Source organism: Enoplosus armatus, chromosome 12 (genome assembly GCF_043641665.1).
Source record: "Enoplosus armatus isolate fEnoArm2 chromosome 12, fEnoArm2.hap1, whole genome shotgun sequence".
NCBI classification, from domain to species: Eukaryota; Metazoa; Chordata; class Actinopteri; order Centrarchiformes; family Enoplosidae; genus Enoplosus; species Enoplosus armatus.
In genome coordinates this window covers 4,984,518-5,011,258 of record NC_092191.1, presented here as the reverse complement: position 1 = coordinate 5,011,258, position 26,741 = coordinate 4,984,518, and the positions used below count along the sequence as shown (strand labels likewise).

Here is a 26,741-nt window from a genome sequence, read left to right as displayed (position 1 = left end):
TGTGTGTGTGTGTGCGCACAGATACACAATATCTCTCTGCCTACATGCCACACTACAGTGTACGCAATCAATAAAGTTCCTCCGATTTGCCATTAACACGGTCGGAAACAGAAGAAGACAATGTACAATGCACACCATCGACATCAACGACAGGCTACAAATAAATAAATAGAAAGTGGAGCCCATGCAATATCCATAATCCAACAACAGAATTACTTTCCCCAGCATCCTCCCTGTTGGCTTGTGCAATTCAAACCAACACCCACTCAGCCAAACTGTATCGTGTTCTCCACAAACTCCTGACATAGGCAGAATGTGTGGGACGCAAGGCTGGCTGAAGTTAGTTAGTTAGAAACATATTTTTTTAATATAACCCGAGATTCAAATTGTTATAAGGATTTTGACTTCGTGCAACAATAAAAACAGTAAAGATTTCAAAAGCTTTACACATGAACTCTCTCTACGATGCAGTTTTAGTCCCGTCAGTGTCCTCTTTGGATGTATGTTCAAAATGTAACATTGTTGACATCAAACTAGCCCGATGAGAGCGGTGATTCAGAGGTCTGAAACCTGTTTGAAACTTTCCAGTTTAATTTCTTTGTCTAATGTCCTCAAAGTATGTTACCACAGAACATCCTCATCAAGCTGAAGTGACTCGGTATAAACTATAGTACACAAGTTCCTATGGATTCTTTTCCTTCTTTCCTTTGGTAAGTATGAAGAGATGTTGACATAATGTCTAGCAGTGCTATCTGCAGCTGGTGAATTGATCGTGTTTGAGAAGAAAGAAACTTGAATTAAATAAGACAGCATTGTATTTACTGTTGGCTCCATTTTAACTGCCACATTGATCTATTCCAGTGTCAAAATACATTTTTCCCACACTATTTCCCCCCGAACACTTTGTGTCACTGTCAGCTGGTGCTAATAGCACTGGTATTCCCTGCTATAATTGAGTAGAAATAAAGCCAAACCACAGGCTTTCGCAGCATCCCAGGCATCTGTTAAATAATGACAGATTTGTTCTTAATAAGGTTCATCTATATATCTGCAGTTATGGCCAGGGGCGTCTCTCCTTGGCTTCAACCTTATTCAGTTTCAGCAGATGAATGAGGAGCGAGAGCGCAGGCTGCCGAGATCGCCGGCAGATTACACGGGCCTGTCTTTGAAGTGTTCACCGTACGAACCGGGATACATTGTGGAGAAGGGGGGGGGGGGGGGGGGGGGGCTCTGGTGGTGTGTATGTGAGCGTCAATGAGTGTGTCAGTGTCTGAGGGTGTGTGCATGTGTTCCTTTGTGTGCAAGTGAGCAGAGCTAGAAAGGAAGTGTGTGTGTGTGTATGTGTGTGTGTGTGTGTAAGAATAAGAAAGCTTGTGGCTGTGAGATGAAGTTCAGTGTGCACACATGATATGAAACTGAGAGTGATTGAGAACAAATTAACAAATTAACAACGTGGTATGATCTTCTATAGTTGTGTCTAACACCTCTGTGCTGCGTGGCTGATGTGTCTGCTGTATGATGTCACCACTTTATTAACTTGTAACTGCATCTCTGAACATTTTATCAAGCTCAACATTACGATTGCCATATTGTATTTATGTCTTATTGCTGCTCTGCATGCCTGTATGTGTGCTGTTTCCTGTTGCTCTGTCACTGTCTTGAGAGTGCTTATTGTGTTGCTGTTACTGTCTTTATGGCATCTTCTGTATGTAAATTTCAACCATCACCTTATTGGTTTCAAAACATCTCGCCAAAGGGCTGCGGTTGAAAATTGGCAAGCTGTCTAACAGTGGCACATTTACAGAAATGTTGACTGATGTGTGCGTTGTCCTAAATGAAAATAAATAAATGAAATGAAATGAAATGCTGTCATTCAACTCACTGTTAGATGCTGGAAGAGCCATGCTCTCATAATGTTGGTGGCCACCTTAGGGAAGATTCCTCTCTTCTTGTTGCGTTTCTTTTCTTTATCCGGGTCATCATCATCCCCTGTGCTCGGCGAAGCCACGCTGTTGTCCAGGCCATCACCTGTCACATGACAAGAAACAGGAAGAGACAGCGGAGATCAGACACACAGTTTGTTTACTTCCTGCATTCGCTGCGCCTCTGCGTTCAAAGGGAATAAATACGATTTCGAAGGAATTCTGGAGGGCTTTGTATGCACAGACGGAGGGGTATAGAGACACAACAATGGCAAGCAGAGAATGGCTGGAAAACAGCACCTCATAAATGCATTCATTTTTAATACATTTATAAATAACCCTGCCTTTCATTTTTCTCCCCCCGCCACTTGAAAACACAGCAAGCGCTCGCATCTTTCTGCGAGAAAGAGAGAGAGAAGGGGAGCACAAAGGACTTGTAAGGTCGCATTTCCCCACTCTCCCATCCAAGCCTGCGCAGAATTGAAAATGACAGAGAGATTTAGTCTTTATTATCCTGAGGGGAAAATAGTTATTGAAGCGTCGCCCCGGCGCATTCTGCCATTTTACCTGAGGTGGAAAGAGTAACACGGCACTACAAAAGGGGAGGTTGCGAGGAGGGGGAAGGCGGAAAATAAAAGGAAAATAGGTGGAAAAAAGGAAGTCAGAGGCACAAACAGTGCTAACAAAGCTAGCTGCTTTTCATAACAATGGCGTCATGGCTGCTTACAGCAACCTGTAGGGCTTCGATAAGGCTCTATTAAGGCCAGTTAACCTCACCTAAGGGGAACACTGAGACAGCTTAGAGTATTTGAGCACTGAGAGGAAAAGTGAAAGCATCTCTGCATTCAGACTCAACAACATGAACCCCCACACACACATGCACACACACACATGCACACACACACAGCACATATTCAATACTACCCAATTACTGTACGCATTCTGTATAGCTCCGGTGGAGAGAAAGAGGCTCTTCCCATCTTTGGCTGTGAAAAGCCTAATTGTTATTATCATTATTCAAAAATGCGAGCCACCCTCAATGAAGACGATAATCATAAAAAAAACATGAGGCGAGGTAAACAAGTGGCACCCTCACTGCTAGAAATTTCAGCGGCTGATAACTGACTTTTACCGCCTCTCTTGCCTGGAAGTGATGGGAAGGAAAGAAAAAAAAAAAAAGAAAAGAAAAAGAACGCCGAAGCAGTGCAAAGAATTGGATCCAGTTATTTATTGATTACACACAAAGCACTTCTAAAGCTTCTAGGTCTATTCACTGTGGCGGGAGTAGATAACTGCATTCGAGCAGGCTCGCACTCCGCTAACTTGCAGAGGGCGACACCCAGCACCTAGCTAAACCCTAAGCCCCCGATTCATCGATAATTAATGGGGATGTTGGCGCTAATCCGGTTGGAGATGACTTTTTTCCAGCCTGCCACATCAATGGAATAATCAAGGGCCTAAAACCCAGGCCTTTGCTCCCCATTACCTCAGGCAAAAGAATTCCTGAAAGCATGCCTGGAGGGCACCTGAATTATATACACCATTAGGAGAGAGAGGCTCTCAGCGATCCATACGAAACAACACTCTTGGCCAGCCCTCACTCCCTCTCCCTCTCCAACTGTTCTGGCAGAAGGAGATACATATGCACACATTTTGAAGGCTTTCTAATGAACCTCGTGTGAAAGCAGAGGTGACGCTATGGAGGGTGGGGGAGGGATAAAACAAGAGCTTGCTTTTCATAGACGGTGCGATTCTGATGCAAACGCCACCCACTGCACATTAATAATGCACATATGCATGTGAAGCTGGTGGTGGGGTTGGGCTACTGTAACACCACCAAAAGGTCAAGAGTCAGATTCAGGCGATAGTGCGATTCAAATCCTCACATCTGAGAGCGGGAACTTTTTCTTGATAAACATAAACAATTAATGAAATCAACTGTTTCAGCACAACATTAATACAACCCCCACCCCACCCCACAAACAGACACTGTTCCCCTCACACCGAGCTCCTAGAGCTCTCTGTCTAAAAACACACTCACATTGTAAGCTTCAGTTACATCATTAGCCCGGGACAAACGCAGCCTGAGCTTAACAAGTGAGTTATTTTTCTGCCTACTGTTTCAGGGCTAAAATACACCCACCCGTCTGTCTCTCTGTTTCTTTTCCTCTCTACGTCTCTCTGCCTGGTGGAAAAGAGGGGTGAGCCGAGCCGAGGCCCTGTAATCTAAGACCAGATTTTCATTGGAAGCAAATGCTTTCAATCCGTTGTAAAGACCGGCTCATGTTCAGCAAAGCCTACAATAACAAACCTAGGGGCTTGTCCCATGCGAGTTGGGAAAACAGAAGCAAACGGCCGGAGTACCAGCTCAGAGCATGAGTGGGTGAGTGGGTGAGTGAGTGAGTATGCATGCAAGTAAGAGAGGGCGAGCAGGCAGGCTCAGGAAGAGGTGAGAAATCGTGAGAAGCATGGAGAGAAGGGGGGAAAAGAGAAGGGGAAACGAGGGAGAGAGAAAACACAAAGCAGACAGAGAAAGCCCAGAATAAGTAATAAACGTGTGGATGTTCAGAGAAAACTGTCACCAGAAATGACATGATTCTGTGTGCGTTGTCTGCCCTCTTTTCTAACACATAATCTCATCTAAACTGAACCCTCTTGGACCATAAGGCTTCGTCTTGATATCGTATCATGTTGTACGTTATTATATACTACTGTATGTGTTTTTATCTTTAACCTTTGTATAACAGGGATCACTGAGTGCATTGCTCTCCGCTAATCGAACCGTAACCTTCCGGACACAAGCCTGCTCTCTAACCTTTAGGCTGCCACTGCACCATATGGTACAATATCATACTGCACTACATCAGCCATATTTTAAAGTACTGCATCATATCTATTGATATATGGTGAATAAAATGGTAGGCAAGCTGCATTTACAATCTATACAGCTCTTAATTATGACTTTACAGAATATAGAACAACCCCAAAGACCTCTAGCTAATCAATAATTAATCACATACCAAAATGATGCATAATGTGAGAGAAGTATGCTGAATTACATCTCTGCCCATATTCTATCTCTCTCATGTCATTGAACCATGTCAAAAGAACACAGAAACACTACTTGTGTTCATGTCTGATACACAAAAGATCTTCTCACAACATTTATAGAAAATGAATGATAAGGAAACAATTGATCCCTATTTTACAGACAGTTTTTGTCACCTATAACCGAAGCCCTAAGCCAGAGAGGGAACCCCTAACCCTCTCAATATTCCTTTCTTTCCTCTCCTTTCCCAATACTTCTAAGCAGGTCTGACCTATACCCAGAGGGGGGAGAAGGAGGAGGGCTGGAGAAGGGCCGTCAATTTTATTGGCATTTCCATTTTCACTGCAATTTGATACCAATCACCTCTGCCAGGTCTGGGGCTAATTTCTGCTTTGCTTTAGCCCCAGCAAGCAAGGGAAAGAGCGCGAGGTGGGAGGACAAGAAAGAGAAAGACTGTGGGAGAGAGGAAGAGTGAAGCAGGAAAGGTGTCGAAACTGTGTCTGGCAGCCATGTTGGGGAAATGTCAATGGTGTTACCTCAGTTTTTGAGAGAGAGAGAGAGAGAGAGAGAGAAAGAGAGAAAGAGAGAGAGAGAGAGAGAAGTAGGGTAAAACAGGGAAAGAAAGCGAATGAGAGATAGTGAAAGAGGATAAGAAGAGAGGGAGAGGAGGAACGGATGTGGAATATTCAGTGAGAGCAGAGAAGAGAGAACAAAAAACACTCCCACTGAAGGGGGCAATGAAGGACGAGGAAATAATGGATAGGAGAGGGAAGAGATGCTGTGTGGCAGACTGGAGTTAATCAATTGGAAAAAAAAAAACAGATATAGGACAGTCAGTCAGGCCATCTCTACTGTAATGCAGATAATTATTTTCTCTATTTTGGCCCCTAAAAACATGCAATATGTAGCCTTCTTATGCAGTTGGAGCATCTTTTAAATTCTTCTGACAGAACGTGTTTTGGTTTGAAGAGAATAATCGATGGGTACGAGCCACTGATGTCTATTGCACTTAAAGCTGTTGGCTTATACGTATTGGGCATACTTATGTATACTTGAATGTTTGTACTATTTTATAGTTTCAGTGTGGATCACTAGTATGCTTGAATGGGCAGAAATCTTTCAACATGCAAGCAGCAATTTCTAACGTATCTGCATGCGCAAGTGTAAACATGGCTTCTCACATGGCGTCACAGTCAGTTCGTCGTTCAGCCAACAAGCCCTTCACTCGGTCAGTCAGGAAGTTGTCCACTCAGTCAGCCAGTAGACTATCTAGTCAGTAAGCTAGTCAGTCTATAAAGTCACCAAGTCAGTTGGCCAGTAAGTCAGTCATAAAGCGACCTTGTCAGTCAGCCGGTTAGCCAGTCCGCCAATGAACGAGTCAGTCAGCCTCCATACAGAGGCTGCCAGGCTCATTAAGAGCATCAGCAGGCTGTAACCCTGGGCTGCATACATACAGCGTGGGGCAGCTAGGCTAGCAGGTTCCAGTCTCCCCACGAGGAAAAGCCACAGGCACAACTCTGGGCCTGGCCCCCTGATCGGCCATGACAACATCTTTGCAACTAGTTAGAGGAGGGGCTGGGAGAGGGAGAGGGGTGAATCAATGCAGGACGGTGGGGGTGCATGTTCATGTGTGAAGAATGCATGCATGCATGGATGTGCATTCGTCTGTACGTGTGTGTCTATCTCTGTCTTTCTTTATGCATGTGTGTTTCCACCCACAGAAGCTCTGAATGTCGTGTGTGTGTGTGTGGCAATTAGGGAGCAGGCCAGTGACTGGAAGGAGCCAGGGGCAGTTGAAATGCCCCGGGGCCAACCAAGGGAAGGAATATTTTATTAGTCCCCTCACACGCTGTATACACAAATACACACTCGCGCACACATATACACACACACACACACACACACACACTGTGAGCAAACAGATAATGACGTAAAAACTAGGTTAGCTTTCTTCATGCATTTTCACTAGCTTCGTTAGCATTAGCTAAACAGACACTTACTTCTATGCTCATTCAGCTTCGATGGCTTTTATTTAAGCCTTTCCGCCACTTCATGTTTCATTCCTGCCTTCCTCCCCTTCCTACTTCATTACTTTTCTCTCTCCTCTTTCTCGCTGTCTGCTGGAGTGTGAGGTTGGAAAGGAGGATATTTGCACAGTGTTGGGGATATAAGATGAGGCATTGTTATCTTTCTTCACAGTAGGAATAAAGTTTTCTAGTATTATAAATCAAACAGACAGCGGTAAATTATATTTCACTAATTAAATGTGGTTAAAAATTGAGGTAAAGTGGGATAACATTGTTTGATATCCTCAGTCTTGATGTTTTCCATCTACCTCTTCAACTAGTGGGTACTAACGATTCTGTCTCTCTCTCTCTCCGGTGTCTTTATCACTTCTCTACATCTCTCTGTCTCAAGGCATACCCTGACATTATCAAGCAGTATCTAGGCTAATCTGTTATGATCTGATTATGAACCATCTCTCAGCGTAAGACCGAGATTGGTACTACCTGCCCCCTCTGCGCGGGCACACGTGCCATTCGGAGGTGTCAGCCATTTTTCTGCTGCCTGGCAAATTAACAGCCGCGGATTCACCAGTCAGTCATCTGCGAACAGCGATCTTGTCAGACGCGTCGCTTCTAGCGCAACGCAAGAGAATAATGACATTTAGCTTTCTAATAATTTCTTCATAGAAGCACCGCTGAGTTGAGGAATAAGGGTTATGAATATTAGCTTTGTGCCAGATGTCATGAGTGGGAACCTGTGTGAGGAATCATTCACAGATGGCTAAACGTTTTTGGAGGACACTGTGAGATGTTTTTGCAAGGTTTTATAGGCCATGGATGGACTGAGGGAGAAGAAATGGAGACAGGTCTTTTGAGTTTATGACAGCGCATTTATTCTATGGGCTATTTGTTGCAAGAGAGAGAGAGTGAGGGAGAGAGTGTGTGTCTTTCACTGTGAGTGCGAGTGACCTGGAGCTGATCTCTCATGGGCCACTCCTAGAGTTTCACACCCCAGAAAGCTCACATGACCCTGGGTTGGCTGCCCAGGCAAGGCCCAGGCCTCAGGGACCTGCTATCCCGTTCCACATGGGATACACACATCTCATATTGGCAGGCGAGAAATTCATACATACACACACACACCCAAAACATGATACATAAAGCCCGCACACATGCCGATGTACATTCACTAAAGTGCTCTCCCTCTCACTCCTTTTCTCTCTGACTCTCACACACACACACACACACATACATTACATTCCCAGAAATCCTCAGAGAGGTAAAGAAGGGCTCGCAAGAGGGAGGGAGAAAAGAAAAAAAGTGGCGTTTATTGTATTCAGGCCATTCATAAGCTCTAGAGTTGGGGAGGGGGAGTACAGGGGGGGTTGCAGGCAGTGGGGGGTTCCCTTTGCATGTCTCTGCAGGCCCCTCCCACCTCCAAATATTCTGAACATGCAGGAATTCCTTGCAACACAATTCCCGACTAGGGGCACATTTTCAAAAGCGTTTCTCCTTTTACTGCATCAAAAACAGACACACACTTGAACACACTCACATGCACGCATTTCTTAGGATCTTCCACGAGGCAACTTTCCAATAATGACGACCAAAGTATTCTAAACCAAAACACACACACACACACACACACTTACTTCAATACAAAACACTCTCTGTGACCAATGCTGTTTTGCCTCCCTTTTATTCCCGAGGAGGAGGAGAGACAGAGAGAAATCCCCTTGACTATTCCGCGGATAATGACATGCGCTGTCGACAAAACAATATGGCTAGTCTAGACTTCGCTTCCTGCCTTTGCCAGAGAGACAGATCTTTGCTCAAAACTTCAGCCAACGCATTTGGATCATATCACTCTGAAGCATAGATTAATCTTTGTTGAACATACACTGGACACAACATAATGAATAAATAGATTAGGTAGAGAGAGAAAGTTGTCATTATTACAAAAGAAAAAAATGGGGCTTGCCAGGTAAACAATCAGGGGAGAGCTAAGTAATTGCTTCCTGTAATCAAAGACAATTACATCCAAGTAATTACAGTAAATAACGAGTGCTTTGCAATAACAAAGCCAGTTACTTTGAATGATGACAGTTTTGTGGATCAGCGCTGACAGATCCAATAATGGCAGTAACTGGTGAGTCATTTACAAGGGTTATTTGTGATTAAAGCCCACTGGAGACTTCTTGTTGTGAGAAACCGAGCAAAGTTTGGAGCAATTATTTCATTTGTGGTCATCTGATGAGGAGGGGATCAGGAAGCCAGAGACAGGGAATGTGTTTAACTAACAACAAAAGAAGGGAAAAAAACAAAAACAAAGGGGCAGTTATCATACTTAAGAGTTAATTAAAGGCATTTGTCAAAGCCTCAGGTCCATGTGAGTTATGTGGCTTTTGCTGGAGTGGTTAGTGCCTTGTGCTTGTTTTTCCATGTGTTTCATATTCACATGCGTGCAGGTGACACTGTACACGCGTACAGATACAGATACAAGATATATTGATTTGATAAATCAATTAGTCAGTCTACAAACTGACAACATTCACTGTCTCAAGCTACTCAGATGTGCTGCTTAGTTTTTAATGTTTGTAAAGTGAATCACATTGGGCTCTGGGAAATTTGTTTTATGACAACGTTTTGTAATATTTGTATGATATATAGACCTGTGTTAATGGTCATTGTCTCTGTGAAAGTGTTCCTGTATTTCTGTGTGTTCTGGCTGAGGCCCATCCACTGTTGGCTGTGAGAGAGAGTGGGGGGGGGGGGATCAGGCCTGTTGACATAGCCATAGGTGATGGCAAAAATGTCAGTGTAAATGTGACTGCTCTCTCTGTGCCATTTTCCCGTAAAGGGTCATCACCACAGGCTGCCTGACACGCTGGAAACTGCCTCAAGCACGGGGCACCGACACGACATTAAACTGCAGTATGCCTCCACGCACAGAAACACACACACACACACACACACACACACACACACACACACACACACACACACACACACAGTGACTGCCTTTTATTCCCACTTCCAGATCAGTCGAGAGAGAAAGAATGAGGGAGAAAGAGACAGACGGTACAAGCTAAAATGAAAGTGTAGGGCGATGAATTCACCCTTTCATGTTGAGCACTTTTGCTGTGTAACTATTGATTTTTCCCCTCTTGCCTTTGTGTTGCCGTTTTCTTTTTTTCTAACCTGAAGACAGAAGGCCAGACTCTGGGCTCACAGATTCTTCGCCTCAGTGAAGGGAAGTCCTCAGACACACACACACACACACACACAAAAGGTAAGATTCCTGAAATCGTGCCTCTTTTGCTGCTTTCTCACTCTTAACTCGCACTCTCTCAATTGTTTCGCTGCCTCTCAGATGGCTTTTGACACCTTCGACTCACCAAGCTTCAGTCAAACTCAGCTCACAACAAACGCACAGAGAGAGAGAGAGGGAGAGGGAGAGGGAGAGGGAGAGTCAAATGGACTATGGAAGACTGGGGGAAGGGATGGTAGCGAGGACAAGGACTATAACAAAAGCTAAGAGCACTTAACAGCACAATGGCACGGCAGTCCTTTCCAAAAGTCAGCTGATGTGCTGAAGGGCGTTCAAAAGTCCTTCAGTGTAGACATGGGACAAAAAGAGGGAACCTTCAGCTAAACCAAAGGGAAACATCCTTTTTAAACTTTGTGATGGACTAACAACACATTCAACGACTAACATTCAGTAAGAATGTATATTTTCAGCACAAGATTTACTCATAGAAGTCCTTTAATAAACCAAGATATCCTTTTCAATAAACTCAAACTGTAAATACATCTTTTCTTAGCATAAAGGTATCAAGTATCAAGGTATCATTTTTAGCCAACATGAATTTACTGAAAATAAATCCTTTCAAATGATCTCATCTCTTCCGATGAGCTAAATTTTGTGAAATTATATCTTGCAGCATGACCTTGTTTAACTTCAACCAACCTATCAAAACCACCAGTTTAATGAACTAAAATTAAGTGGAAATGTATCATTTCAGTACCAACAATCAGTCTGTTTCGTCTGTAATCATGCCTTCATGTTTGGGGTGTAGTTCCATTAACCAAACTAAAGTTTCCCAGTTTATCTTTCAGAGCTAGTGTGTACATCTCTCGCCTGTGTGTGCATTTTTCCACATGGTAACTATCTGAATGACACAGCCTCTGATAAACACTTTTAATGCACAAGGATTTTCCCACTCATGCTAACCTATCAGCGCCAGCCAAACTGCAGTATGTAGTTAGATAATACAGGCACGCTAACCCTGCGGTGGCACAGGCTAATAATAGCGCATTAGCTTCCAGTGAGTTTTTTTGGAATAACAGAAGGTTTTAGTACTATGAAGGAGTATAATATGGTCTGCACCCACAAGCTCAGGTTACTGAAGGGGTGGTTAGGAAAACAGGATAAGTCATTATCAGAGCAACAACCTACTCTATTTAAATACTTTTGGTTGTTGAGTTGTTGCATTTACATTTTAGGGTTTTAGCTGTGTGGCATTTTCATTATAGGATGCCCTCTTTCAGACTCCTTCTTCAAGCCTGGATCGAGGATTTCCACACTTCTGATATCAACAAAACTCCACTGTTGCACAGGCTGAAGTATTGAATTCACCCTATAGATTCTGCCTCCAACGTAATGCTGCGCCTCCACTTCCTCCTCCTTGTCAATGTGTCCTTGATAGGCACAGGATGTGGTGTTGTGGGGATGTGGGGGATTTGTAGTCCTATCAGCCTCCCCATACGTGGCCCTGATAAGGCTTTCGGGACAGAGGAAGAGGAAGTGAGTGGGTTTATAGCAGGCCTACTTCCTGTGGAGCATGGGCCCATGTGGACGGGAGTGATATGCCCCCCGTGGACGCCAGTGCTCTCGCCACACAGTCCCACCGAGTCACTTCCTGAAAGAGGCAGCCCTCTCTGGGGGTGACTTCCTGTAAAAGTATGACCTCTCTGCCACTAAAGAGAATCTCAGTGGAACAAAGACCTGGGACTACCTATGGGAGCTATTGTGTACAATACATATATATATATACATATGCAGAGTGTGTGTGTGTGTGTGTGTGTGTGTGTGTGTTTTTAACATTCAGGCCTTTACTCCAAAGGTTATCACTAGTGAGCATCTCGGCCCCCAGTCCCTGCTCATCTCTTTGAGTTTCACTGGCTCGGAGCGAGAAGGGACGATCGGGTTACATCCAAATGTGTATGTTCATGAGTGTGTGTACGGCAAGTGGCATGCCTTGTGTTGCTCTGCAAACACACAAAGTAAACGCCGATGCTGCCCTCTAGCCCACCCTGCTGCTCTTCTGTTTACCTATAGGTATTTGTTATCTAGCCCTCTCTTTCCTCTTTCTCTCTAAACCCTTAGAAAAGCTTGCTGAGGTCTTTATCTCTCACTAAAATCCCTATAGCAGGTATCCATGTCAAAAGGACCAGGGGGTGGTAGGCCTCAGGGGGGGGGGGCAGCATGTTTGGTCTGGGTCAGCCCCGGGTCAAGCCTTGGCCCAGTTGACACACATTAAATCCACCCTTTACCTCCAACATCCTGTATCCCAGGTTACCTGGACTCAAAACACACCCAGTAACTTCAAATGTGGTATTTTACATCTTTACGCTTTTAACTCATTATCACCTAAACTGAAAGAGAATATTTGAACAAGTAGGTCTTCAGCATCACTTAAAGACCATAAAAGGTAGTAAATGGTCTGATTGTTTACTGCAGGGATCAAATCTGTGGCTAAATCACACAATAAAAAGATTACCAATGCAGGAGATCTGATGTTATTTGCACTTTCACTTTTAAATGAGTGAGCACCTGTGTAAAAGTCAGGTTTGAATGTTAGAAGCAAAGAGAGTTGCATGTGTCATATCAGGGTTATAAAAAATAAGCCCCAACAAAAATGAAAGTACCCATATTCAGTGATATAAAAAAAATCCACAGTGATGCAGGTTTTGACCAAAAATGGCACTTCTGCTGGTGTTTTCCTGGCATGAAATTGGCTTTGTGTGGGTGTCGTTTGGAGAGCCGGCTGGTAAATTCTCCCGTTCTTTTGTTAGAAAAGGGGGGGCTCCATGCATAATGGTCTTAGCCAGGGAGGTCTGGAACTGTGTCCATAAATTGAATTATTTCAATTTGAAGGAGAGAGAGTGAGAGAGTGAGAGAATAATGGAGAGTGGCTGTGTGAGTGTGTGTGTGTGTGTGTGTGTGTGTGATTTACATGTGAACATATGCATGTGTGTTGACAGAGAGAGACTCATTTTTATTCTTCTACAGGGCTCACATTTACAAGTGAGAATATAAACCAAGTTGCAGGAGATTACAGAAGAGGCCACATGTTACCTTGCAGCTGGAAGCTATAGTGGATAAAAAAGGCCGCTGGTTAAGACCACAGCAACAACTTCCTGTCTGACAATTACAGTGTCAGTATGACGTATGTTTCTATTCTTAAGAAGGGATCAACTGTACAAAATAAAAACTAATTCTGTGACTTTTTAGGGACAGTAAAACACCTTCACAGGCTTGACAGTTTGTCTTAGATGTGTTTAAAAATGACATTTGCGTGATAATGTTCTTTCTAAAACTCTTCCTGAACCCCTCAATCATATCCACATGTTGAGATAAAGCCATCTCCTGCGCCATGAATGCTGAAACAACAGATATGTGAGTGCGTTTGTGTGTATATGTGTGTATGTTTGTGTGTTGGGGGTAGGGTGAAAATATTCCTGACACAATATAATCGGCAGGGGACCATATGGCAAACTGGCAGCAAGCTATTTATCCTTATCCTCTTTGGAGGCTAAAATTAGCACTTCGCTGTTTGTAGCTTTAAGCTGGACTCCAACCACTGTGATAGGGCTAATAATAAGGAAAAACCGCCCAGCTGGCACAACTACTCCGCCTCCTTGTTCTGTTTTCTGTCGTTTTCTCTCTCTGTCTAACTTTCTGTCCACTTCTCTCTGCCTCTTTTCCTCTTTCAAACTCTCCACGTAAAACACACCAATCTGACCGAACTGCCCTCCCAGACCATGTTAATCTGACCATTAGGCATTGTATTAATATCACATAAGTGTTGCTTGAGCCAGGTTCCCCTATAAGCCCATGTGTCAGGAAAGCCAGGATTTCCTGAACACGGACCCCCTCGGCTAGCTTAAGAGCGTAGGATGATGGGGCTAATCTCTTTATCAAAAGCTTAAATAAACGTTGGTGCTCTGTGCATGTGTTTGTGTATGTGTGTGAGTTGCTTATTTGTGTGTGTGCCAAGGGGCCAAACAATGCTTCTCCACTGAACAAAGTGCTAATACCCTGTCTCTTTGCTCTCCCCCTCCCTCCTCCATTCCTTCTCCTCTCATTCTCCCTCCATACAAGTGAATGCCCAACTACAGTATGTCTATTTTATATCCAGTTAAAATCAATAGTCTGAAAAAAGAGAATTAATTGAAGCTTTTTCCTGTACAGCAGGAAAGCTGGTCACTCCTGTCATCCACTGTCAGAGGTGATCGTCTGAATTCTCCAGCCTGCTATCAGGGTTTTCCCTGAAAAGTTAACATCTATCTGATCAGAGGCCTCCTGGGCCCAGAGCTCAGCTCCTCTTCAAGGGAGGAGGAGGAGGAGGAGGAGGAGGGAGGCACAGTCAGCGGCGAGAGAAATGGAAAGACAGAAAGAGGAGAGAGAGTTTAAGGTTGTTTTATCGGCCAGATGTAATGCGTTGTGACACGTCAGTGATGAGTCGCTGTGATTCCCTATGAACCTGTTCTGGCCACGATTAAGAACCAGGGCATTTTCTGTCTGTGAGAGAGCTTGTGTGTGTGTGTGTGTGTGTGTGTGTGTGTGTGTGTGTGTGTGTGTGTCTGTGGGTATCATGCATGTGTGTCCCCGTGTGATTCCAGGCAATTTGCAGCTGAATTGAAAACAAACAAAATAAGGAGCGCAAACTGGTCCAAATTTGTCACCATTCTGCACCATGACAAGTTTCCCATGGCAAGAACACAAGACCCTCCACACAAATAATTTCACAAGTGAATGAGCCTGCTTCAACTTCCTACCCTTTTGTCATTTGCATGACAAGTGCATTACCACATTTCAACTTGTTTACATTTGCAAATCAAAGCTAAAGAACTTCCTCCCAAAAGGAGATATCCAGTAATTTGACAAAAGTGGCATCTTCTTTCAGGACATGATTACATGAGAATGTTGCAAATTATGGTGCTTCATACAGAAATAAACCTGAATGGAGTCCTCAGATGACACTTTTCAAACAATATCTTGACTTTAGAGGCGCTGAATGAAAACATCTTCATGTTCAAATGTACAAATCATGTGTGGAAAAGATCTCCTCTTATCCTAATTTTCACTTCCTGCACGCAGACAAACGTTGGTGATAAAATTGAAAAACAAAACTAGTCTTTACCACGTTTACACGTTTAACTTTTCTTGTCGTAATCTCTCCACCCCAACACACAGTGAGACCTCTACAAGGCAAAGACTGTGTGTAAATAGTATCTTTTAGCAAACACCAGTAATTAGATATAGGCATTTGGCATTCACGCCAGTCGCAAATTAAAGAAGAGCGCTTCCTGTAAACAGACAGTGAGAATGTGTCTACATCATTAGCGTGCCACAATTATAACATGGGAGCGAAAGATACATTTCCCTCCCGCTTGCTCTCCCTCACTGAAGCAAATGAAGTAGAACCTCTTTTCTTTTTTTTTCTTTCAAATGAATGGCTGTTGGACTCTTTCTTGGAGCAGCAGCAAACTACACGGTGTGATCCAAGTGCATTTATGGGTAAAATAAGGAAGATAAAAAAAAAGGCAACACATGAAACTTTGTAAGAAATAACAGGCATTGATGATACCAATGTTTTCATTTGAAAGACCTTCTGAACAGAACTCAACCTACGTGGGCACAAAGACTGAGACAAGCTGACAGAGAGAAGCTATTTCGTGAGCATGCATGTCATGAATGAATATGTATTTCATGTAAATTGTGCACACAAGGCATATTGTAATGTTCTGGGCTAGACTTTGCATTTCTTCGGTCATGCAAACATGCCCACATGTAACCAACAGACGGAGAGAGACAGACTGAATGAATGCAGGAGGGATTTAAAGTAACAGAGAGACAGGGGGAAACATTTTATTCACCTTCAAAATGTGCACAGCACACATTCCCCTGAATTTTATTATAGAAATTGAAAAAACAATGACGTAGTGAGAGCAAAAGGCATATAGAGAGAAGACAAGAGACGGAGGCTATGAGAGAAAATAGAGATAATATGTGCAGATATGAGGCTCACATGATGATGTGTACACATGCTCAGCAACAAACAGCAGATAAACCCCAAAGTCAAACAGTCAAATAACCGTTTATTACACCATATCAAACAGTTTTATGACTATTACCTTCTCACAGCCGAGATATTCGCTCTCGAAGCCAATAAAACACAAGTTAGTGAACCTGATTGACAAAGCAGAAGCTCGTTTCATGTGTGAAGGGAGGCGGAGGAGAGGAGAGGAGTTTGTTGAGGAAGTCACTTTGTTTACTTGTATTTCTGACTCTTTCTTCCACACGACCCCGGTGGCCTGCTGACACCAGCCATAATCCTAAAAGCAAACTGACCCCTCGCTGTGGGAACCTGATACAATTTCCTCTTTTTGAAGAGGGGCAAACTCAGGCCACTCTGAGTTTGCTTATTGCCGACGAGGCAATAAAAAGTCATTGAGGGCTATCATTTTCTTGCGAGGCGAGTCACTACATGTTGGCTGACGCGTCGGCCGCCGCGATAGAACGAGGTCGTAAAGATCTCAGCGAATCTGAGAGAGGGAGGTCGTGATTGGACACTGAAAGGACAAACATCTCTTGTCCCAGGTAACCACAGATAATAATGTTTGAGTTGCAGTAAATCCAGTTGAGGCAGAATAAACATTCCTACCGGCAACGCTGAGTCGTCGTGGGATGTTTTCTGAAGGTGTTTTGAGACGCAATTACCCTTTATGCCTTTCAAATATTGATTTTCATAAACAGCATGCAAACTGAAAGTGCTCTTGTGACCCTGCAGATATTAAACAGTTTCTTTTAACACGCGCTTACACACACATAGCGAGCTTAAGATGGCCCGGCCACAACTCTTTCACCTCTGAACTGGCAGAGGAGATATTGCTGTTTGCTAGCAGCGATGCATACGCCTCGATAGACTCCCAAACAACACTCAGCAGCACTTAACACACTCATCAGGGATAACTGCTCATGGACACACTGCTCCAGTCAGCATCAAAATATTTTCACAGTATTCACTCTGAGATTCTTTTCCTTCCTCTTTATCTGACGCTCTCATTCTGTTGTTTCTTTCTGTCCTTTTCTTTCATTTCCCTCGTCTTCCTCTCTCTTTTTTTCTCCGTGTTCACACTCGGAGAATATCAAAGAGAGATTTGTGTTTGTGTCTGCCAGCTACTGTACTTACACACACACACACACACACCTCCAGTAATACAGACTGCAGACTAATCAAGGGAACCACATACCTTTTATCTACCCACGGAGCCTCACATTTAAACAGATTACCAGGGAAGCTGGACACCAGTAAGACAATTACCGGACTGAGGATCTTTCTCTCTAACGTCTAGACAATGTCTAGACAACCTGCACACAAAACTGTCTCTTTAAGCTTTCTATAGTCCTACTTGCAGATTCATGCATTTTTAATAATTCAACATAATTATCACTTCTTGTTTTGATATGCGCTCAAATGATTGCTTTTCATAAATTCAACATTACAACACTGCTGTGTTTAAGTGTGGAAGAAACTGCAAGCTGTCAAATTCATACTTTCAGAGTTGTCATTGTATGTGAGCCAATGTAACCAATTCACATTCCTATGTTTTTACAGTATTTACTCACTTATTAAAGCGCAACTAATTATCTTGAAAATGTTCAAGAGCAGCTAAAGGCTACTGGGAGAGAAAAGCCATTCAGGGAGGGGAATACACACACTCCACATAGACACACACACACACACAGTTCTCTCTTCCAGTCTACTGGACAATCGGACCAATTAATCGGTGACTTTGAGTTGGCCACATGAAGCCGAGTGATTGGATGAGCCGGATCTGGCTGCTGATTGCCTGGCACCCCTGTCCATGTCCCCGTTTGCTCGCCCCGGCCCTGGAGACCGGCCAATGAGGAGACAGAGAGCAACAGCTCCTCTGTGGCCTGACCTTGTTGGAGGGCACAGAGGTTGGATGGGTGGATGGACGGATGACAGCATCAGGAATATTCCAGCCTGATCGATGGGGATTCACAGCCAGCGGAGGTTATACACAGTGATTCAGAATGACTGGGATGAAGCTGTGTTAGCACATGATATTCAAATGTATATCAAAACAGGAAAGCCGGCTATCCAAATGTTTTTAGAGCCACATCCTGAAGAAGGGGCAGGCCTGGTACCATATCCTCCACCAGGATGGTACCAGCTGGGAATCGAACAGGGGAAGCCATTACGACATTTATATACAGTATATTCCCCGTCTATATTAGACTATTAACTACACATATTAGACTAATACGTGCACACAGTTCAGGTCAGTCAAAAAGCAAATATCAGCATACATTTCGTGTTGGAGCACTCCTCCAACTACACCAGCCAAAGAAGAAAAACCTCAGAGCTAGATATCAGACCAACAACCAGAAATCTCAGGCCACTACTCAGACACTAGAAATGTATGCAGACGCTAACACATAGCCTTACAGGGAGATATTTGCCTTGGCGCGGCACACTGTACTTTTTACAAACGGTCTGGGTAATTGGTGATACATATCTAATATCGCCAGTCATCGCCTCACTCCCTGGATGTTTCTGACAAGCAGAGAGGGAAACCCTGTAGCTTTCAAAAACAGAGCAAACACTCTGCTCCGCTCAACTCGCATCCACATCGCTGCAGCTGCCCGATTCAGTGCCTGAATGTTATTCTGTTTCCCTCGCACACCAGGCCATCGGAGAAGCCAAGGGGTGTCCTTACAAATTCACACAGGCAAAGAGGAGTACTTTATACTGGGAGAAAAAGAGAAGGCCCGCTCATGTCCGTGAGGGACCCCCCCTCAATCGCAAGCATATATGATCTGTTGGCTTTTCCTCTGCCCTTCGAGCATTACTCTTCACAGAAAAGCATGATCCAAGGCAACAACAGCTACAATGAGGCTTCTCAAGAGGGCTTCTGGGTATTAAACAAAGGGGCCTGTTGGTAGGAACTAGCTAGCAAACAGCTGGGCTAATAGAGTGGGACTAATTAACTACAGGGCCGCTCTCTGACTCTCCCTGTCGAAGCTTGTGGATGTTTACAAAGACCTCCCAGAGAAAGGGAGGAGAAAAATAAGCGGCTTTCTTCTTTGTCTGCTCTTTTAGTGAGAGAGGAGACACCCAGGACTGATTTTAATGACATGTGTGAAGCAAATGTGATCCTCCCTCCATTTTTTTTCTGACTGCCAATGGAATTCAGTGCTAAAAAAAATACCACCAGCACTGTGGTCAAAGCGTAAACACCCATAAGAACTCAGCATGTGAGCATTGTCACCACATGCTAAAATATAAAAGTTTTTTTTATAATTGCTCACATTCTCACTGTGAGACTGAGAAATCACTGCAAAACACCTGCTGATGAAAAAGACTTATCATTAAATATCTCATTTTTATCTTCTCCTGCAATCGAGTCCAACATCATGCGCGTGGAGACCTCTGATCTTACATAATGCGGAGACCTCGTCACAATTCCTGCAGCTCTTGGGTGAATGCTACATTTCCGGGTGGAGATGGGGATTTTTATGCCAGTGGGTAGTGAACCGTTCAAAGAAGAGGGCAGAGCGGATCATGTGTTTGTCTCCGGAATAGCCTCGGAAAAAAGGCTGAGAGATGAGACTGGTGTTCACTGGTTAAAGGCCCTCGACCATCCAGCATCGTTCCTCTGAGCTGTTTCGCACTGCTGGAGGGGGAGGATGGGAGAAAGAAGGGGGCAAAAGATAGAGAGACAAACAGGGAGGAATTGAAGAAAGACTGAGTGCAAGATGAGGTGTAGAAGGAGAGTAAGAGGGAGGCTTGATAGAATGAGGAGAAGGAGTAAAGGGGGCAGATTGAAGGATAGATGAGAGAGAGAAGGAGAGAATGAGTAACAGAGAGAAAGATGGCCATTAGCTGTGTCGCTCTACAGGCAGAGAGGAAGAAAATGAAGAAAGTGGAAGAGAGAGACAGAGAGGGAAAGGTCAGTGAGAAAGCAATCTGTTAAAGGTAGAAGAGAGAGAGAGGTGGGGGGAGTACGAGAATGAAACATGAAGAAATGGGAGGAGGAAATAAGGAAAGAGGTAAGAGAAAGAAAGAGTGCAGAGAGAGGAGTGAAGATAAGGAAGAGAAGCAGGGAAGGTGAGACAGATGATAAAAAAGAGAAGAGAAGACGAGAAAAGGGGACAGTGAAAGATAAACAAGTGAGAAAGATGCAGCAAAAAGAATAAAAATGAGAGAGGAAAACAAAGAGGAAAAACAGAGATGTGAAAAATGGAAGAGAGAAAGATGAGGGAGAAGACGAGAGCGAAAGGAACAAAGAGAGGTGAGATAAAGGGAAAGAAGAAGGATAAACAAAGGTAGTGTTTTAGAGCGAGTGGGAGGCATGGAAGAAAAAACGGGGAGGAGAGAGAGAAAAGCACGGAGGGTTCACAAGGAGAGAGAAACCGACTGAGAAATGAAATGAAAGAGGGAGACGCGAGAGTAGGTGGGAGACAAGGGAAAACTGGAGAAGAGAGGGAGGATGTAAAGATGAAAGAGCGAGAAAGAGGGAGGAGAGACAGCAGGGTGAAACTGTCGGGGAGAGAGTGAGCAAAGTGCCAAACAGATAAATAACCAGCTTACTGGGATTACCAAGTGACTGACACACAATTTGCCAGAGCCAGTATGACGTGGCAGTGATAGCTCTTAACCCATATAAACCTGAAAGCAGTCCAAGATGTCCTCCGGTATTTACTGTTGTCACTGCGCCCTGATGCTCTACACACACTGTTTGTGTGTGTGTGTGTGTGTGTGTGTGTGTGTGTGTGTGTGTGTGTCTGTGCGTGCATGTGCGTGCATGTGTGTGTGTGTCCACATAAACACCACATGAACAAAGAAATCACACACATACATGAGAAATCAGTCTGCAGGCTTCAGAAAGATGTTGAAAGAGCTGTTTAATGCTAAATTTAAGAGAAATACACGACATGGCCAAAAGTATGTGGACACCTGAACATTATACCCACATGAAGGAAGAAGAAGGAACCTGGCTGCAGGGAGCAAGAGTCCATATATATTTTGGCCACATAAGTAAGTGGAATTATGATGTTATTCATTGTTGAAAATAGTTAATGAAAGTGTAAAAATAAATGATAACAATAGGAAAGTGACAATAAACCCATCTGTGTTTGCAGATGAAAAAGTATTTTAAGTATTATAATGTTACCAAGCTCTGTCTTCATTTGACGCTTATGGTAATGAAACTGAAAACAATAATGATTTCAGGTAACTTTACTACTTTGTACCGTCTCAGCAAACATGTTTCAGAACCCGCAGATAAATTGATACCTACATACATTCATACTGTTTAGCTCCCAACTCTCCTGTAACACTTCAAAGCACCTCAATGAACACACACACACACACGCATAACGTGCGCATGTACACACTACCCCACATTTTACCCTCTAATGAACTTCAACAACAAACAAAAACCTACAATATAGCCGGGGAGAGTCGGGGGTGGGGGGGTGGGGGGGGAGTGAAGAGGGAGATATGAGGAGAGAGAGACAGAGAGTGAGAGGAGGCGGGCCAACATAAGGAGTGGACCTATAATTGGAAAGATGTGAAAAATGATGTGTCAGTTTGGTCAATAGAGGGCAAAGGTCACAGAAGCAGGAGCCCAAACTCAGCACAGAGCACGCTCATTAGAGCGACCAATCAGATCTTGCCTGGCTGCTCCAGACCATTAGTCATCAGAGGTAGAGGCGCGCGCGCACACACACACACACACACACACACACACACACACACACACACACACACTATTGCTTTGTCTTCCCCTGTTTCACTGTAATTTCACTCTTTTTTTTTCATTCCCTTCAACATTATCTGTCTATTTTTATTTTTATCGCTACCCGTGTCTCACCTCTCGGTCCCTCAGCTCCTCCTTAATGACGAGCGAGAGAGGAAGACAAACACCATGCGTGAGAGAGAGAGAGAGTGTGTGAAAGACACAGAAAGAGAGAGGATGAGACAGAGTGTGAGACAGACAGAGAGACAAAGAGAGACAGAGTGTGTGTATGTGTTGACTATATAAATGGCTGCTCATTGGAGTGGAAGGCATGGCGGCGCTCGCTGCTCCCACCCAGGCTCTGCCTCCTGGCACTGGCAACCCTGCAAACTGCTCGCCTTGACATCGCCTTCAATAATATATGAAGTTGCTTTTTTGCCTACAGTTTGTTTGCAACGCTGCCCCACCACCACCACCACCACCCACACGCCTACTGCTGCCTCTCTCTCTCTCTCTCACACACACACACACACACATCCAGCCTCAGCAGAGTTGTCTGGTCCAGGAGGGAGTGTAGACTAACGTGTAAAAAAATAAACGTTCTATGAACATTTTACACATTTAGTTAACAATTCCTACCCAGCACATTTTAGTCTCAGTTCAAGCGCATAAGCTGTCAAAGACAACCTGCAGTAACTGTTGCAACCTTCACATCCATTTCTTCTTGAGAAGAGATATGACTAATCATCAATGTCAGAAAAACCTCTCAAATATGTCAGATTTTCATATTCTGTAAAAAAAAAAAAAAAATTGTATTCAATGATATCCACTGAGAAATCTGAAATGGTTTTATGGGCCTCGTAAAAGAGAATTCCTGGTGCAGGTGCATGCAATCCTTCAAACAACACTAAAACATCCCCATCTTATGACAAGGGGTTCATATGACAGCAGAAAATAAATCCTGGATCCTCAGAAAACTGAGAGCAGAAAGAGAGCAGAAAGGGACGCCTACTTGGCAGGGAGCTCTGCAAAGCTAAGTAGTCACACAGCACAGACAATATGAACTGTGTAATCTGGGGTGTAATGAAAGCACGAGGACACAAACACAACCAAATATGCTCAGATGTAAAGCAAAACTACATGCTAGAGTGTGAAACAAACAATTGCCAGGGTGGAACCATGTCTGCTCTGCCAATGTGCCGAGCAGGTCCAGAAGTGCTCTTATAGGGCCGACCGTGACCTCTGACCTCTCCTCTCCTTAGTAGCAGCAACTGTGAGCTGCTGCAAAAACGTAATCCCTCTTCAAACAGCCTGAATAAGCCTGTCAAACCTCATCTGAGCACATGATCAAGTTTCCCATCATGGACTTGATGTATATGATATAATCTAGCAGATGTAAAATACTCAGCACCTTGTCGTACACGTGTCCCTGTCCTCGCCTTCTCCTCCACCTGATTAATAAGGAAAAGATGCTCAGTCTCTTACCCTGTTCGCTGCTGTTGTCGCCGCTGTGTGATGTGTGTCCGCCGCTGGACGGCCCCGGCGTTCCTCCGGAGCGTGTGGACGCCGTGTCATCGTGATCTCTGTTCCAGGACGTCTGTCGCACAGAGAGGGAGAGGACAGAGACAGTCAGTTAATCAGTTAAAGTTAATTTCTTGTATTTTTCTTCCATCAGTGGAGTTGATTTTATGAGTAATTGTTTTGTTTTGTTTTAAGCGTGCATGATCTATTATCTGCTTTTGAAAACTTCTGTCTACGTATGCTGCACACTATATGGAAGGAAGCCCAAACACACAAAAAAACAAACACAAATCACACTCCAAAAAAGAGAAATTCATTATTTGCTAACTCTCAGCCGAGTCACGCAGTGTGTGTGAGCCGCTGCAGCAATCTTATGGAATCAGGATTATTGGGGCTCGATGAAGAGAAAGGCCCAGACGAATAGCGAGCGAACATGTTGTATTAGTTCCCAGCTTTCTGAGGCATGCAATCCACGGCTGCCTCCATTTGGCTCAAACCACTAGCAGATGAAAATACAAAACAGCTACAACTTAAGATAGGCCGCAGCCAGCGCCAGGGAGTGATGTCATCCAAGCAGAGCAGACCAGAAAGAGACGGAGCGAGAGGTAAATAACTCAAAGTATTGCTACATAAGAATAAATCCTCTGTTTTGTTCAAAAGTAAAAACACAAAAAAGGATGACCAATCCCACTAATGTCGATTTAAATTGAATTCTGGGAAGCAGCGCCAGAACACAGACACAACCAAATGAGCTGAAGTTTTCCCACAATCCTTTTTTCAAACACAAAATGAAACAGAAATACAGCGTGAGCAACCAAACTGAAGCTGACTTAAAATTTTATATTGACAAATTTAAAAGTTGAAGTGTTACCACAACGTGGAGGTTCGTTTTTTTTTCTCCACAACTTCAAGAAAAATAACACATGAACACAAGTAGCTGACGAGACAAGAGAGACTCAGGAGACCTGGGTTTATATATATGTGTGTGTGTGTGTGTGTGTGTGTGTGTGTGTGCTGCAAACTGGACAATAGGGAGTAAATGGTCCAGACAGAAGGATGAAGGGAAGACACACACACACACAGGTAAGCAGACACCAAACACACACAGTCAGATACAGACATATTAAGTTCCCTCACACACATACGCATTCACAGATTATACACACACACATGTATAGTGCATATAACAAACACACTCAGTACGAAGCTGCAACATGTTGTTGAAACTAAACCAGATGTAACCTCGTATCTCTCAGTGCCTCTGAAAAGCAACATTAGCACTGAGGACAGGAGAGAATAGAGACTTCAAAATAGAAGGAAATGGAATCTAATGTCTTATCACACGCAGCAGCTAGCTATCACAAACAACCGAGCAACAAACAAAACACACACACACACACACGCACACACACACACAAACACTTACTCGAGCCTACTCTGCCGCCCGCGCGAGCCTATCTTTGCTCTGTCAAATCAAATGAAGCAAATATCAAGGGGCAATGTGGCGTTTGCCTCACGCTTTTAGGGCTACGTGACGAAATGAGTGATAGAAACCCACACGGAGGAAGAGAGGAGGGAGAGAAACACACGGGGGAACAACTGGTTTCAATCGGGATACTACAAGCAGCGCTGCCTCTGCGAGGAGGATTTGGAGTTTAGAATTATGAAGGAGAAAAAAAAAAGGTAGACATTAATTCATGACACAGGGTTTGTTTTAAACAAAATGTAGATGGAATAAAATAACATAAAAGAATATACAAGTCAGCAAATTCAACACATTTGGGGTCTATTAGAGCCCTGGGCTATGAAATTATAATCCAGTGCTTACATGGACGATATAATCGTTGTTTTCCAAATTAGGCTTTGAGCCTTTGCAATAAAGAGGAAATTCACTGCACAAAGGCATAACTAGGATGGTGATTGGGTAGATAAACGTTGATTTTAACAGGGATAAGATACTAAGAGGGTCTCTTTTTTTCCGCTTCATACAAATTCTTTTTTTTGCTGACCGTAGAACGCTGAAAAATGAAACACCCGTGCATAACCGAGTAACTCCAGAGAACATCAGAAGTGAGGTAATCCAGACCACATGCTCAGCACGCAAATAGTTAACACTGGCTTTTGCCAGCTCCTCCGAAAGTGCAGCTTTTAAAAATGAGCAGAACTTGTTTATTCAGAGCTCTGTGAAAAGAATAGCACAGTACCCCGGGGACGTCGAACAGCAAGTATTAAAACAAAAAACCCAAGAGCCTCAGTTGACAAAAAAAGGATATGTTTTTTCATTTTCTTTTTGTTTTAATTCTGTCACAAATTCCACTTGAAAATATAATTAGAAAGTGGAGGGGGTGAAATGGCAAACTACTGCATTAGCTGTAATTGAACAAAAGAGCGCTCTGCCTGCTGGGAGGTGGCCGCTGAGGCCCCATGGGAAAGGGGGCGGGGCTGAGACAGGACCTGGTGGCATCTCCGCGGGGACTGGGAGTTTATTTATAATCACAGGCCGCCCTTGGACGGAACAGGCCCGGCACTGATCTAACACGCAATTAATACACACACGGCTGAGATCACACAACACACACACACACACATACCAGTACACACAGGTCGCACAGCATGTGTGCACACACACCCATACACAAATACACTAAAACACTTTTTTTTTGGTCACTTGGCTTGTACACACACACACACACACACACACATTCTTCTCATCTACCTTATGCAAACACATCACAGAACCGCAATACTCACAATCCCTATTTATAAAAAAGCACACACCTTGACAAGACAAACACACACACACACACACACACACACACACACACACACACACACACACACACACACACCCTCTGCCAACAAGGCTACAGCACACAATGTAGAGGTCCACGCTCACGATATAGGATATGTAAAGCCACAAGATGAATGGATGCATAAACAGAAGGCTGGAGGAAACAGAGAGAGAGAGCTGTCCCTCTGCACACATAGCTACACACTTGATTTATTCTATGTCCCCTTAATGAGCCGCTATGGTCCCCCCCCACCCCCCCTTTAACTCTTTCTCCCTCTCTCCCTGGCTCTCCCCTGTGCAGGATGTAGATTAATTCAATGCTTAATTGTTTAGTAAATTCAATTTTCCACATTCTATTCTGCCTAGCTTTAGCTAAAGTTCTTAAATCTGCC

General features: G+C 43.8%; 1 protein-coding gene across 1 annotated transcript in view; it reads right to left on the bottom strand.

Annotated features, from left to right (window-relative positions):
• LOC139293847 (homeobox protein Meis1) overlaps nt 1–26,741 on the bottom strand; it is an 80,044-nt gene that overhangs the window by 40,837 nt on the left and 12,466 nt on the right. Inside the window, exons 7-8 of the mRNA XM_070915454.1 lie at nt 23,523–23,634; nt 1,883–2,028 (exon numbers count right to left, since the gene is read on the bottom strand). Of these exons, the coding sequence (XP_070771555.1) occupies nt 1,883–2,028; nt 23,523–23,634 (258 nt within the window). The remainder of the gene's footprint in view (nt 1–1,882; nt 2,029–23,522; nt 23,635–26,741) is intronic.